This window comes from Betta splendens, chromosome 15 (genome assembly GCF_900634795.4).
Source record: "Betta splendens chromosome 15, fBetSpl5.4, whole genome shotgun sequence".
Lineage (NCBI taxonomy): Eukaryota > Metazoa > Chordata > Actinopteri > Anabantiformes > Osphronemidae > Betta > Betta splendens.
Window position 1 is genome coordinate 2,172,063 of NC_040895.2, and position 15,543 is coordinate 2,187,605.

Sequence of the window (15,543 nt, forward strand, 5' to 3'; positions counted from 1 at the left end):
TCTCTTGGGGGGTTTGTTTCTGCAGCAGGACAGGTTTAGTTGTAGACAGATGATTGTTCTCATCACTATTTTGAAGACTTTGAGCAGAAGTAGTGCTTTACCACAAAGCTCACAACCTTTAACAACAATAATACAACAACAAGACAAAAAAAATAAACCACACACGAGGACAAGCCTGTCTGTGCTAAAACAACAAATAAAGTAACAATTCAAATGTGAAGTCTAAACAGTCTATACCAATTAAAATAAAATCTTCTATTGCAAGCAAACTGCCGTCTGGGGGTTTATCAGTTACTGGGTATACTGGGTTTAATTTGACTTTACAAGTGTATCTAATGAAATCCCTAACTTCTCATTGTATATATTTGGTCATATGTACTTGGATGTAGTGTGTTTCAGTCTACATGCGTCAGGAGGTGTTTTAAATTAAAAAGGAGCATTTGACTCTTCTAAGCAAGCTTAGATAAGCATAACAATAGAAGCCTTCTTTCAGACAGAACGGCCAATATACAAACCAGAGAAGAGTTCTGCAGTGTTACTGTTACCCGATTTGATTTTGATTTAAATTTAAATACATTTCGATATATTTGTGATACATGACTCAAATGAAATGGCAACTCATTAATGAACTAATTTGTATATAATATTTAACCAAAACAAAAATTTAGAATCATTTGTACAGTAATCATCATTCGAGTAATATTACATGCTTTATATATTTCAGACGAGCATTATTCTATACCATGCCTAACTTATTGTAAAGTCAAAATAGGAAGTAGAAATAGTATTTATTAACATATGCATAGTGTTAAATATTAGGATCAGAGTTTTACAGATTGCTGTAAAATTAAGTGCCAAAGACAAGACTCAAACCTAGATGTCTGAGTTAGAGTCTAGGTGCTCACCTCTTCTAAGGCTTATTCCTAAACTACCTTTACTCTTCTTACTTCTGTGAGCTGCTTAACAAGAACATTCCCCCAATGTAGGATCAGTAAATACTATTATATAAATTATAATAGTTTAAAAGTTTAATAGAATAAGTCCAAAATCTATAGCTGTTTTTTTTTTGTTTAAACAGACAGACATTAAATAAACATAATACCTATCAGTGAATTCATGTTGAGGTAGAGCATTGTTTTAATAACATAAAATAGATATTCTGGTTAAACTGTAACTCAATCATTGATTTAGTATTAAGGAATCAACTAAACCTGCTTTATGTGCAGTAGGAGGTTATTCTAACTTAAAAGCAGCAAATCCGAGCAGTCTTGAATAAAACGCCCTTTAGTCAAACAGTAATAAACTACATGGATGTTTTAATTGATTAATGAGAATTGAATAGTTCTACTACTTACTACTGTAATTATATTAATTAGCACTAAATTTACTTGACCACATTTTCAACCAGCCAGAAATACCTAACCATTGACAAAGCTTCTTCAGTCTGAGGAAAGTCACACGTTAGTTCAACTTCACTTCACATTTGTAAAAAAACGGCTCATTGGGTGGACAAAAGACTGAGTAGGTGTGAAGAACCTTCCCCCAAGAAGGACACAACCTGTAAAAGTTACAAACTCTTCTGCTGCAGATTCAGTTGACATGACTCAACTGTTAGACAACCTCATCTGAGTCATGAGAACCAGACATATTTGTGAACTGCTTAATAAGAAAATTTGTGTGTCTATAGGTAACCCTCACAGGACCAAGAGCCCAGTGATTAAAGCACAGAAGCTCCCGACTAGAGACCCTGGTCTGATCCATGTCTCTGGTGTCTTTTGTTTACCACATGTTTAGGCTTCACACCTGGAAAGAACTGGCTCATCAGTTAAACAAAGAACTGTGAGGTGTGAAGACCACTTAACAAGTTCCCCATGAAGAACACAGACTGTAGAAGCTCCTTGAGAAACATTTCTGCTCTAAAAAAATGTAGTTGTTGACCCAACCTTAAGACAACCTGGTTTAGAAAATAGTCAAATGAATTGGATGTTTATAAAATCTGTAAATAAAACTTGTTAAAAAGAAAGCGTTAAGTTTATGGCTTCAGGATATAAACGTTACTTATATTAAACCACCAACTAACAAAAACGGTTTGTTTAAAAGACTGTGGGTGGGAAGTTGGGTGCTTTAACTACTAGGGCTCTTTGAAGTGATGGATCTCTGAAGAATGTTCTGTTTAAGTAGTTCACAAACGTATCTGGTTACATCACATCAGGTAACAGCACTGCAGGACTCTGATGTTTTGGGGAGAAGGGGGTCGTGTGAAACCAATCGTAACTAGTGCTAACTAACTAGCTAACTTCAGCATATAAATTATAATCACAAAATGCCACAAGCAAAACCATGTGAAAACCTAGCGAATACACACCACATTAACATGGCTTGGTAGAGAGAGGTAACATGGTAGAACAGGATTCTGGCAGGAAAATGAGTGTAGATCTCGTCGAACAGTTTTTAGCAAAACAAGACGTGTACACGCAGCATAAACCTGTAAAGATCCTGCAGATGGTTACTGATGTATTCTTAAAAAAATAGCATACCTTAGGCCTATTAAAAATAAGGGCGCAAAAGAGGTGACAGCTGATTTTGAGTCCGTTCTTGGCAAGAGCGGAATTCCTAAATCTTTTCAGATGGACAACAGAATTTTTTTTTTAAAAGCTATTTAAGGCGCTGATGAAAAAACATGAAATCAAACATTTAGGCACATCGAGCAAAGTCATGGAGCGCAATAAATCTTATATAATCTTAATAAATCTTTACAATAAATCTTTAAAACATAAACTGTATCATTACTTTACAGGTAAAAACACCCTGTGATATGTGCAGGTTTTGCCACAAATTGTCAAAAGCTACAATAACGCGTATCACTCCAGTATTAAAATGGCACCTGCTCAGGTGATGTCTGAAAATCCTTTAGAGGTATTTCAGAATCTCACACAAGAACACCTTAAAGATGAATTTTAAAGTAGGGAATATTGTAAGAATATCAAATTTGAGAGGGGCGAGCTTTTTAGGATAACAGAATGCGTTCCTAGGATATCACCAGTATACAAACGCTGCGATTATGATGATGAACCTGTCGAAGGATCCTTTTATGAGGCAGAATTGCAAAAAAAACTTGTCCGCCAAATCCCCCAGGTATTACCCAGAGGGAGCTCAGCTTCACCCTGCTTTGCACTATAAATCAGGCTGTCAGTGTTGTAATAGAGGACCCGCCTCTTAAGTCGCTCCATTTGCTCATACAATTTTAATCTGGTGTAGCACATTGTAAACACTGCTATAAAAACGTTATTGAATCGATTAAGACGAGACACAATCCTCTCGCTGCTGTAGTGCTGAATCAGCACCACCTCCTGGTTCAGAAGAGTAAAATATTTTAACTAGAGTCCAGAGTCTATCAGGCAGAAACAACCATTGAACTGTCATGATCCATGGTTCTTAGTTGTTGTTGTCAGTCACATCTGGTTTTATTTTGTTACCACTTCCTGCTTAGTTTACATCCAGTCAATCCAGCGTTACTTCCTGTCCTTGTTATCATCACCTGCATCTCATCAGCAATCTCATCTAGTATTTAAGCTCCACCTCTAGCCATTGTACCCTGCCAGATTGTCTACATTAATTACTCACTAGCATTCCGGCATTCTTTGTACTCGTGCCTTGTGTTTGACCGTGCTTTGCCATCGACCCTGCTATTGCTTATCCTATGACAGTCCTGTGCTGTAAGTTGACCTTCGCCTTACCACGTATCTGCCTGCTCCTTGTCGGATCCTGATTGCTACTCCACCGTGTATGACCTCTGCCTGCCTGACCTGACCAAGCCGGCCCCAAGTCAATCAAGACCGAGCTGCAAGCCCGAGAGAATCACCACCATGCTTCAGGAATTCTCCAGATATGCAGCTCGCCAGGAAAATCTCATGACGGCGTATGGAGTAAAACTGGCGATACTTACCCAGCGAGTAAAGCCAGCTCCAGCTCCGGTCGCCGCTGCAGCACCCACACCGAGCCCAGCCGCTCCACATGTTCAACTCGGAGCCCCGACGCGCTTCTCCGGTGAAACAGGTGACTGCAGAGCTTTCCTAACCCAATGTGAGATCCAATTCGAGCTTCATGCTCCGTCGTTCCCTACGAAGCGAGCCAAGGTCAAATCAGCCTGCCTAGCCTCGTTCACCGCATTCTCCGCAGCTCTGAAACGCATATTCCAGGATGTCACGCCGGGTCAAGAAGCCGCCCAGAAGCTGGTCAGTCTCCAGCAGGGAGATCGCTCCGCTCCTGCGTATGCCATCAAGTTTCGGACACTCGCCACGGAGGCAGGGTGGGATTCCACAGCTCTGAGCGACGTTTTCATCAAAGGTCTGTCCCGCCGAGTTAAAGACAGTCTAGCGGCCACTGAACCACCAGTCGACCTAGACGAGTTAATAGCCCTGGCCATCAAGGTGGATCGTCGGTTATGCACTAGCATCAAGGAGCGCCGTGGGGAGGAACGCGCTAACCCGCCTCGACGCTCCAAGCTAACGTCGCCCTCGAGTCTAGATTTACCCAGTCACCCTGAACGCACCTCGTCGCAGGTCTTCTGGCAATACGCGCCAACTCACCACGCCCACGCGGAAAGAGTCGCCTAGTCGGCCGCGTCAATGTCAGCAGCCCAGCCCATGGAGTTGGGACGTCTTCGGCTGATGAGCGTGGAGAAAGACCGCAGACGAAATTAAGGTCTGTGCTTATACTGTGGCCAACCCGGCCATATTGCCTTGTCGTGCCCAGTAAAAGCCAACTCTCCCCACTAGTCCGGAGGTTAGTGGTGAGCCAATCAACCCTGTGCAAATCCTCCGTCAGGCCATTACCCGTAGCCACATTCTCCGTGGTAACCCAGTCTATTCAGCAGGCAGTTTTGGTGGATTCCGGGACCGACGCTAGTCTCATGGATGCTAGTCTGGTAAAACGCCTGGGTGTGCCCACGTTTCCACTACCTACCTCCTTAGAAGCCACGGCCTTAGATGGTCATAGATTATGGAAGGTCACGCACAACACTGGCTCCATTACCATGGTTTTCCCGGACGCTCATTCAGAGCAGATCTATTTTCATATGGTCGAGTCCTCTGCACATCCTGTGGTCCTTGGTTATACCTGGCTCAGACGCCACAACCCCAACCTGGATTGAAGGACGGGAGAGGTGACAAGCTGGGGAGCTGAGTGCCACGAGTCATGTTTTTCTCTAAGCCAACAAGCAGTACCTAACTCAGCGCCAGCCCTGCCAGAAGAGGAGATCAACCTCTCATCTGTCCCGTCCTGTTATCATGACCTTGGCCAAGTTTTCAGTAAGAGGAGAACCACTTCTCTCCCTCCGCACCATCCCTACGACTGCTGCATCAATCTCCGCCAAGGTACCACACCCCCCCAAGGGAAAGTTATTCTCTCTCTCAGCTCCTGAACGCAAAGCCATGTCTGAGTACATTGAACAATCCTTAGCCGCTGGAATCATCCGTCCATCATCCGCCCATCATCCTCCCCAGCTGGTGCAGGGTTCTTTTTTGTGTCAAAGAAAGATGGCTCCATGGTTAATGACATATTGAGTCCCATGATCAATGTCTTTGCCTTCTTTTTTTTCAACGATATTCTGTTTTTTTCACGCACCGAAGTAGAACACCGGGACCACATCCGTCAAGTCTTTAAGAAGCTCTATGAACACAGCCTCTTCGTCAAAGCTGAGAAGTGCGAGTTCCATGCCACCACCATCTCCTTTCTGGGATTCATAATTACCCCTGAGGGCATCCAGATGGATTCAGCCAAGACGCAGTCACCGACTGGCCGCAACCTCAGGCCGCCGAGATGTCCTGCGATTCTTAGGCTTCGCCAATTTCTATCACCGTTTCATTCATAGATTTAGCTCCATAGCTGCACCTCTCCATAACCTAACCTCGTCTAAAGTCTCTTTCCAGTGGTCGCCTGAAGCCGAGATTGCCTTCCAGCGACTCAAGACTGCCTTCACCACGGCTCTTGTCCTGCACATGCCTGATCCTAGCCGTCAGTTCGTGGTGGAGGTGGATGCCTCGGACTCTGGGGTCGGAGCGGTTCTCTCCCAGCGGGCTCCTCAAGGTGGGCGCTTGCATCCTTGTACGTTTCTCTCCAGGAAACTATCTCCTGCGGAGCAGAATTACGACATTGGAAACAAGGAGTTGTTAGCGGTCAAGGTAGCCTTGGAGGAGTGGCGCCACTGGTTGAAGGGAGCTGAGCAGCCTTTTCAAGTATTTACTGATCATAAAAACCTTGAGTACATCACCACTGCTAAACGTCTTCATTCCCGTCAAGCCCGTTGGGCCTTGTTCTTTGCCCGGTTCAATTTTCATCTTTCATATCGCCCTGGATCCAGAAACGGTAAACCGAATGCACCGTCAAGAGTGCAGGAGTCTGAGCCGGAGGTGACAGAACCCACCACGATCCTGCCGGCTTCTTGTCTTGTTGGGGCCGTAACCTGGTCCACGGAGAGCCGTGTCCAGGAGGTGACTCGGGGCCTCCCGGTGCCTCCATCCTGCCCACCAAATCGGCTGTTCGTCCCTCCGGAGCGTCGGGGGGAGGTAGTCCACTGGGCCCACACCTCGTCCTTCAGTTGCCACCCTGGGGTCCAGCGGACTGCTTTCGTGATCGGCAGTCGCTTTTGGTGGCCATCCGTACTAAAAGATGTAAGAGAATACATCACCGCCTGTCCTGTTTGTTCTTCCCATAAGTCATCGCACAAGCCGCCTCCAGGGTTCCTCCAGCCTCTACCAGTTCCACATCGTCCTTGGTCCCATATTGCCCTGGATTTTGTAACGGGTCTTCCCTTGTCCCGGGGTAATACTGTAGTCCTCACAGTCATCGATTGGTTCTCAAGATTAACCCATTTTGTTCCCCTACCTAAGTTTCCCTCTGCCAAACAGACAGCCCAGGCAGTGCTGGAACATGTCTTCCGGCTGCACGGGTTACCCAAGGATGTCGTCCCAGACCGAGGGCCCCAGTTCGTGTCCAGCTTTTGGAAAGAATTCTGCGAGTTACTTGGAGCTCAAGTAAGCCTTACCTCAGGTTACCACCCCGAAGCCAATGGTCAGACGGAGCGCATAAACCAGCAGTTAGAGACCGGCCTCCGTCTCCTTGCCCCCACCAATCCGGCATCCTGGAGCCAACAGCTACTGTGGGTAGAATACGCACATAACACCTTACCCTGTTCCTCCACCGGCATGTCTCCTTTTCAGTGCGCCTTGCGGATACCAGCCACCTCTCTTCCCGTCACTGGAAAAGGAAGTCATCATCCCATCCGCTCATACCCTGCTGAGACGCTGCCGGCGCACCTGGGCCCAGGCAAGACGAACCATGTTACTCACCCAGGAACGCTACAAAAAGGCCGCTGACCGTCATCGTTCTGAGGCTCCAACCTACACCGTCGGACAGCAGGTCTGGCTGTCCACTAAAGACCTGCCCATCAAGTCAACGTCACAAAAGCTATCACAGAAATTCATTGGTCCCTTCAGTATCGAACGCATTGTCAACCCCTCTGCTGTCAGACTCACCCTGCCAAGAACCATGCGCATCCACCCAACATTCCACGTCAGCCACCTTAAGCCTTTTCGGTCTAGTCCTCTGGTTCCACCCACACCACTACCGCCTCCTCCACGACTGGTCGATGGCCCTGTCTACACGGTCCGAACCTTGCTCAACTGCCACCACCGAGGACGCGGTCTGCAGTACCTGGTGGACTGGGAGGGATACGGGCCGGAGGAACGCTCGTGGATTCCCTAGACGGGGGGGTTCTGACATAATTCATGTTTCTTAGTTACGTTTGTCAGTCATGTTCGGTTTTATTTTGTTACCACTTCCTGCTTAGTCCACATCCAGTCAATCCAGCGTTACTTCCTGTCCTTGTAATCATCACCTGCATCTCATCAGAAATCTCATCTAGTATTTAAGCTCCACTTCTAGCCATAGTTGACCTTCGCCTGTACCTTGACCACGTCTCTGCCTGCTTCTTGTCGGATCCTGATTGCTACCAGCACGTGTATGACCTCTCCCTGCCTGACCTTACTAATAAACCTTCTTATCATAATCAAGTCAACGCTGTGCATTTGGGTCCTTCCTCCATTGTCGGTTTGTGACATGAACAATCTAGGTGAAATGTCAAAATGTCAAAAATATAAAACAGAAGTAAGACAAAACATAAGATATTAATTGCAGAACATAAGTCATAAATCATATAATAACTGCATAGAATAAGAAAGAAACAATTTCTTCCATAACATTAACAACTTTTTATTCAGATTAACATCCGGTAATCTTTCAGGAGTTGGCAGAGTCTGTATGTAACATTTATGAGCATCGGCTGTTCCTGCATAGATCACCCCGCCACAATTGCAGCATTTAACGTCTGGACATTCGTGCGGTTTTGATTATTTAGTCAGGGAAATGTAATACAAGCGCCCGCAGCGGAGACATTTATTATTAATGTTACACATGCTGGCGTGTTTCTGCGCTACAGGCCTCCACAACCTCTCCATATCTGTGAAACACACCGGGGTCTAGTCTGTTAAGCCAGCCTGTGTGTGAAGCTCTGGCCCTCTTCTGTCGGCCTCGCCATCTGTGATTCCTGGGAAGAGTAGGTGAGCCAGATTGATTGCAAAACAGGGCTGATTATCTTGATTTTTAACAATGTACATGAACCTCGTCTTCTTTTAAACTATTTCGTTGTCAAGGGTTTTTAGCTGCAGTCTTTTACCACCCCCCGCACTGTGTACCACCTGAATCATCAGTTTCAAGCTCCCGTCTGTTAAAACATCAAGATTAGACTGAACAGCGTCAAGCAGGTCTTGAAACTGTGAAAGGTCCATGCCTTCCGTAGCTGAAACAATACAATCGTCATTTCAGGCACCAGGAACCCGGCACCAGATCCTCCCACAGCGGGCTCATTGCCTCTATGCTCAGGGCCCACCTCTGCAGGGAGCTCATCTTCTCTGTGTGCAGGGTCCCCCTCTGAAGGGGGACATTGGCTCTCTGTACGGACGGGCTTGCACCCAGGCTAGGGTTTTGCAACCTCTCAACAAAACCATTATCAGCATGTTCTAAGCGATCAAAATCAGAAACATACTTTTACACCTTTGTGTGAAAAACCATCGTTACAACTCGGGGAGTAGCCTGGTGACACGCTTCCGACTCTTGTCACCAAATCATTGACCAACTCGTCCAACCGATCAAAATGCTTCGTGGTTATATTTAGATTTTATATATATATATTATATCCTAAAACCTTCTCAACCTCTGATTTGCGGAGATCTGCAATAACACTTATTCTAATTCTGCCTCGAAGGCTTATAAATCATTGGGACGAGAGTTTTTATCAGTCATCTTGTTATTTAACAACATTATTTGGAACAACATTCCAGCATATCATTCACATCACAGTGGTTTGAGCAGTTCACACATTGTAACAACCCTGCTGAATTAAGCTCCGCAGGATGTGGGTGATCGTTTGCTCAGTTTGGTGCACCTGGAGCGCAATGTCGACACAGAAGTCTGCACCTTCCCAATCCCTTCTCCTTTTTCTCTCTCTCTCCGATGCTCAGAATCTGGAATCTCCCTCTCTGGCGATGGTTCCACGTTCGTCTGCTGATAAAGCTTCTGCTCCAGCTCATCATGCGTGCCTCTTCCTGCTGCATCGGTCATTGTTCTGGGTTGAAATGGCTCCTGGCTCCTGGCTTAGGAGCCTTTTTCCGAGTTTGGCAATTGCTATCGAAACTCTCCAGGAGCACCGCGTCAGATACCGTAGAAAGGATACACATATTACAATAGGCATGCAGAATAAAAGACGAGATATTCATGTTTTATAATAGTCATACTCACTGTCGAGGTCGTGATCAGTCAGTGTTGCTGGATGAATCTCTGTGTCTTTTTAGAAAAGAAAAAGTATTTTTTATCTTCATCACATCGCAGACTTGAATGTTTTTCAACCTATATTATCTAATAACTGACCGAGGAATCTAAGAACCGATCCGTTCGGGAAGGCGTTGTAGTGCTGGTACAGGGTCGGCTGCTGCTGGCAGGGTCCTTGCTTTTGTGGAAAATGCTGGCGAACATAAAAACCATTCAGAAGAATGGCGGAACCTAATAATCATAAATTTGAAAAGAGAAGACATAATTCAGAGTCAGACAGAGTCACTCCCACTCTGGTAAACCAGTCCCACGACTGTTGCGTGATGCTGTAGCTGTTGTGAATGAAATTTGTTAACGCATATTTTCGCTAAAACAGAGCAATAAAAATCTGCACATTCTGTTGGTAAATCTACCTTGATTCATGCCAACGTTTTCAAGTCTTTAGAAGTGTCGTCCCAGCAGGCCTCTGGAGTTTTAATGCTGGTTATATTTATACGCAGCTTTTGAACAGAGCCCGCTTAATTTTAGAAAAGTGAGTACTCCTAGTGTTAAATATTGCTCAACATGCTTTTGGGCAATTGAAAATAGGTGAAGTATTCCTTGAAATGCAGGGACACAGAACAGGAAATGATGACACCACAAACACCAGACAGAACAAAAGACAACAGCATTACTAGTATAGACGTGCTAGAAGAATTGTGCTGATATATGTAGCATTCACTATGTCAGAGTGGAGGATCACTCTTAACCCTACTTAATGCATGTTGATATTACTCACCTTTCAGGCAGAAGTTCCATGCTGCTCCGTCTGTACATAAATAAAAGGCACAGTGTGCAACTTTATTTCTACATGAGTCTCTGTCTGTCTGTGCAGATGTGATGGCTAATCCTTCTCCAGCAAAGAGCATGGGTGACCCAGGAATCACCCCACTGTCTCCCTCACACATTCAGGTGAGCTACTGTTATACACAGCAACACATTTAAAGTGTTATAATAATATATGTTTATAGATAATGTTTATGGATGAAGGATGAAGTTAAAACCTTGTAATCATTTATCATATAGATGTAAGACACATCTTAAATTACATTCAAAGTATCCTCTTAAGAAATTAGGACACAAGACCTGTATTCATACTCTATAAATGTTATAACTGTTTCTATGTTAAATATTTAAATGTGCAGTACCATTGTATAGTCCAGACATAGAGAGCAAGCTGTAAGTAACTAATCATGCTACAAAACTGTAACCACAAAGTAGGATTCTGCAGAGTCTATAAAATTTTGCCTCCTAACATTCATTCATTCTTCTAATGGTAAGTAGTTTTGTACAGGTTTTACGGCCCAGCACACATAAATGCATCACACAGTTTGATGTTAATCCTGTGTTACTGTAACCTGTGTATAATCTTTCAGCATACCAACACAGAACAGGTACAGTCAGAGCCTCTGTTTGAGGTGGTGGTGGCCATCGACTTTGGCACCACATCCAGTGGTTACGCTTACGCCTTCATTAAAGAACCAGAGTGTATTCACACCATGAGGTGAGTTAGCAATGTAGGAGTTACATTTACATACATTCCTGTATATAATCAAAAGATGACAGTGCAGTGGTTAGTGGTAAACAAAAGATTAGTAATATATTTTTCCACAATGATGCCTCTTCTACTGTACATATCATCTTATTATCTTTTGGGATAAGCCAGTGTCACTTCTGGTAAAAAATAAAATAAAACCTTGCTGGTTGAATGAAAGTAACTTTGGGCTTGACTGTATACTTAGAAAACTCAATGAGGTTTGACCAAAATGAAACTGTCCAAACTGCTCTGTCCACCATTATTTTTCCTCACATACATGTACATGTACTAATATTCAATCGCCAAAGATGCTGCTGTAGATTATTTAGAAGACAGCGAGTACACACAGTTTGACATTCATGTTTTATTGTATGAGCCAGAGTACAGCGCCGACGAGTTACACCATATAGAGGAATATGAGGTTGCCCCTGCATCCTGCAAACGCCAAGAACCGGATACATCATGTCTTTACACCAAAACAAGCACAGCTAAATCTAACAGACAAACATTCAGACATTGCTTTACATTTTTAACAAAAGGCTATAAAGAGTGTGTTTGAATAAAGACATTGTTTCTAGGTCATTTAGGATTTTGAATCAAAGCAGACAGTTGTTAAAAAGCCACAGACTTTTCATTTTGCCAAAGCCCTCTTCTTTTCTTTATCTGCTGTCAATTCAATTTCAATTCAATTGAATTTTATTTATATAGCGCCAAATCACAACAAAATTATTTTAAGGCAACTTACAAGGTAAGGTTTAAGACCTTACACAACTAAACCCAACAAATCCCACATAGAGCAAGCCTTTAATTGTAATAATTACAATTTAACAGCATCAGTGGAGAGGAAAAACTCTAGCAGAAACAGGCTGAATGTGGGCGGCCAACTGCCTTTACCAGTTGGGGCAAGGAGAGAGAGACAGGGAAAAGCACAGAGCGAAAGAGCGAGCAACGGGAAAGAAGCACAGCTACTGGAGAGAGAGAGACAAGGTTAGTTAAACATGGAACAATGATGGGAGGTTATTGGACAGAAAAAATAGAAGGAAGCAGAAGAGCTCAGTGTATAAATTAAAACCCCCAGCAGTCTATGTCTATTGTAGCTTAACTAAGAGGTGGTTGCTGTGACGAACAATCATTGCCAGTGACCTGAACCATCTCTAACTATAATCTTTATCAGAAAGGAAGGTTTTAAGCCTGATCTTAAAGGTGCAGAGTGTGTCAGCTTCTCGGACCTGAACAGGGAACTGGTTCCAGAGGAGAGAGCTTGGTAGCTAAAAGCTCTGCCTCCCGTTCTACATTTAAAGACTCTAGGAACCACAAGTAGCCCAGCGCTCTAAGAATGAAGCGTTCTGCTGGGAGCATGAGGAACTATGAGGTCTTTAAAATAAGGTGCTTTATCATTAAGTGTTTTGTAGGTTAATAGGAGAATTTTAAATTCTATTCTACATTTTACAGGCAGCCAGTGCAGAGAAACTAACGTAGGAGAAATGTGATCTCTCTTTCTAAGTCCCATTAGAACTCGGGCTGCAGCATTTTGAATTAGCTGTAGGCTTTTTAGGGGCTATTAGGATAACTCCTTACTCATAATATGTACTATGAAATCTTCAAATCTTCAAATCTTCATACATGACTCAGGTGGTCAGATAATTGTTTAGCCACGATTTTTTCAAGAATCTGAAAGATAAATGGTAAATTTGAAATTGGCCTATAGTTGGCTAGCTCTCCAGGGTCCAGAGTAGTTTTTTTTAATAAAGGTTTGACCACAGACACCTTAAAAGCCTGTGGTACATAGCCTATTAGTAACGATTGGTTGATTTGATTTAATATGGACGATCTGATTAAAGGCAAAACTTCTTTAAGTAATCTGGTTGGGATTGGGTCTAAAAGACATGTGGATTGTGGTGAAAATTTCCCATAAAGAGGCAGATGAAAAAGTTGTCTTTTGTGTGATTTATTATAAAAAAGGAAAATAAAAATAATGGGGAAAGCAAATCAAAAACATGGATGTTGATTGTGCACATCAACAAACCAAAAACCAGCTGGGGAGATCAGTGCACACACCACGAAGGTGTGATGCAAAGGGTCCACAATCCTCAAGTTGCTTCTACCTTTTAACCACTCTGTCCGAATACAGTGGAACGTCTATGTAGCCCAATCGGACTGCATGCACCATATCATCCCTGTCGCTGTGTGTGTGGAGATGTTTACATTCTCACACCTGCATCACTGGCGTCTGACTATCAGAGAGGAAGGAGCGCTAAGTCTCAACAGAGACACAACTTCCCGGCCTTGGGTTTAGGAGCTAGAGTCCAGAGTCTATCAGGCAGAGACAACCATTATACAATCTAGGTAAAATGTCAAATACATAAAGCGATGTACGCAAAACATATTATATATTATAACATATTATAGATATTATTGCACAACATAAATCATATAATAACTGCATAGAATAAGGAAGAAACAATTTTCCCATAACAGGACGAATTGGAAGAGTTGATTATTGAGGTTAACTCCATATAAGTTATGGGGAAGAAGCTGTCTAGGTAAAAGAGGATTTTGTCAATTTAAAGTTGATGGATTTAGAGGGTGATTTCTGCCATTTGGAGGAAGATGCTGATGAATGTGTTCTCTATTGGTGATAATTTTATTAGTGAAGTAGTTCATAAAGTCATTGCTGCTGAGATTTAAGGGGATAATAGGCTAAACACAGCTATGACTCTTAGAAAGCCTGGCTACAGTGATGAAAAGAAACCTGGGGTTGTTTTTATTTTCCTCAATTTAGGAGAATTAATGTGCTTTTCAAGCAGCATAAAGTGCTTTTTTATGTATTATTACACTGTCCTTTCATACAATGCAGTTTACATTTATTTTGTTGGAATGCCCCTGCCTTTCTAGTTGTTGGGTCCTGTGCTTTAGCCTGCCGATCTCTGAGTTAGAGGTTAGCTCCGTAGCTAACCTCCTCTGATGTTAGTGGCTGGAAAAACAAGACGGTTGTCCCATCCAAGAGTGACAATACACAATTGGCCGATATTGCCTACAAAAGGAAACAAATTGAATTATTAAAATGAATTAAATGAAATAATTTTATTAGTATTAGAGTTGCTGCTACCAAGCTAATGCACAGGCTTACATAAGCAGCATAAGCTAGTGCTACTTCTAATAAAACACGAGAAGCAACAGCTCATAACTACTCAAACTTGACATTGCAAGCTAAAACAAAGGTCGATTATATTACCTACTCAGTGCTCATTTGACCGTTCTGTCCCAGCTGTTTTTTCTGGTTTCCGCTCCGCATGCTGAAGGTCATTTCCAGCTCCTCTGAACGTATGTGACCCAAAACTGACAACATATACACACACTCAGCAGGAGAATCCGCAAATTTATCCAAGAAAAAACGGCAGCAGTAGGATCATTATATCACTAAGATATTCAGTTGTGCTTCTATCGGCACAGAGACACGATGCATCTGGCGGTTTGCTGCAGGATGCCTGCCTTTGTCTCTGCCAGACTCCAGCCATCAGCGCTCTGCTGCGGGAAGCTTCGTACTCCTCCAAACGGTGTAACTTGTCGGCGCTGTACACTGGCTCATACAACTAACCGCGAATATCAGACTGTGCTGTAGAACTCGCTGTTTTCTTAATAATCTATAGCTAGACATTCGGTCATTGAATATTAGTGCTGTACGTCTATGCGAGGAAAAACAATGGCGGACAGAGCAGTTGTGCTCCAGCGGGCTATTAATGCTCCAGCAGGAATAAATGATAACTTCTCTGCATTGAAAATATGGAGCAATCTGAGTGTCCCTTCATTCTTAAATATTACCCAACATCGTTTTGGTCAAACAAGTTTCCCTTTAAAATCAACTGAATTCTCTACACCAGCTATGTGTTATTGATTCTAACGTTCTGATTTAAATTAATTAACCATTTAATGCCATTTACATCATATCTGATGCTGCACTTTCCACAAATGGGCAATATTTGTTTTTATATCTAAAAATGAGAGCAAAAATACAGGTTTAAAAGATAAATAAATATATGATTTCCAAATAATGCAATGTCACAACATCTATTTGATGTGAC

At 43.1% G+C, this 15,543-nt stretch overlaps 1 protein-coding gene and 1 long non-coding RNA gene across 6 annotated transcripts in view; one reads left to right on the forward strand and one right to left on the reverse strand.

The window, feature by feature from the left end:
- Window positions 1-15,543, forward strand: part of hspa12a (heat shock protein 12A) — a 150,340-nt gene that overhangs the window by 26,192 nt on the left and 108,605 nt on the right. For all 5 annotated transcript variants that reach the window (XM_029174821.2, XM_029174818.2, XM_041073912.1 and 2 more), the window contains 2 exons: window positions 10,760-10,836; window positions 11,301-11,428. In XM_029174821.2, the coding sequence (XP_029030654.1) occupies window positions 10,760-10,836; window positions 11,301-11,428 (205 nt within the window). The remainder of the gene's footprint in view (window positions 1-10,759; window positions 10,837-11,300; window positions 11,429-15,543) is intronic.
- On the reverse strand, window positions 8,294-10,281 carry LOC129603023 (uncharacterized). Its single transcript, XR_008692568.1, has 3 exons — window positions 9,985-10,281; window positions 9,856-9,900; window positions 8,294-9,752 (listed from the first exon to the last, which is right to left on the reverse strand). It is a non-coding gene; the product is annotated as an uncharacterized LOC129603023 (long non-coding RNA).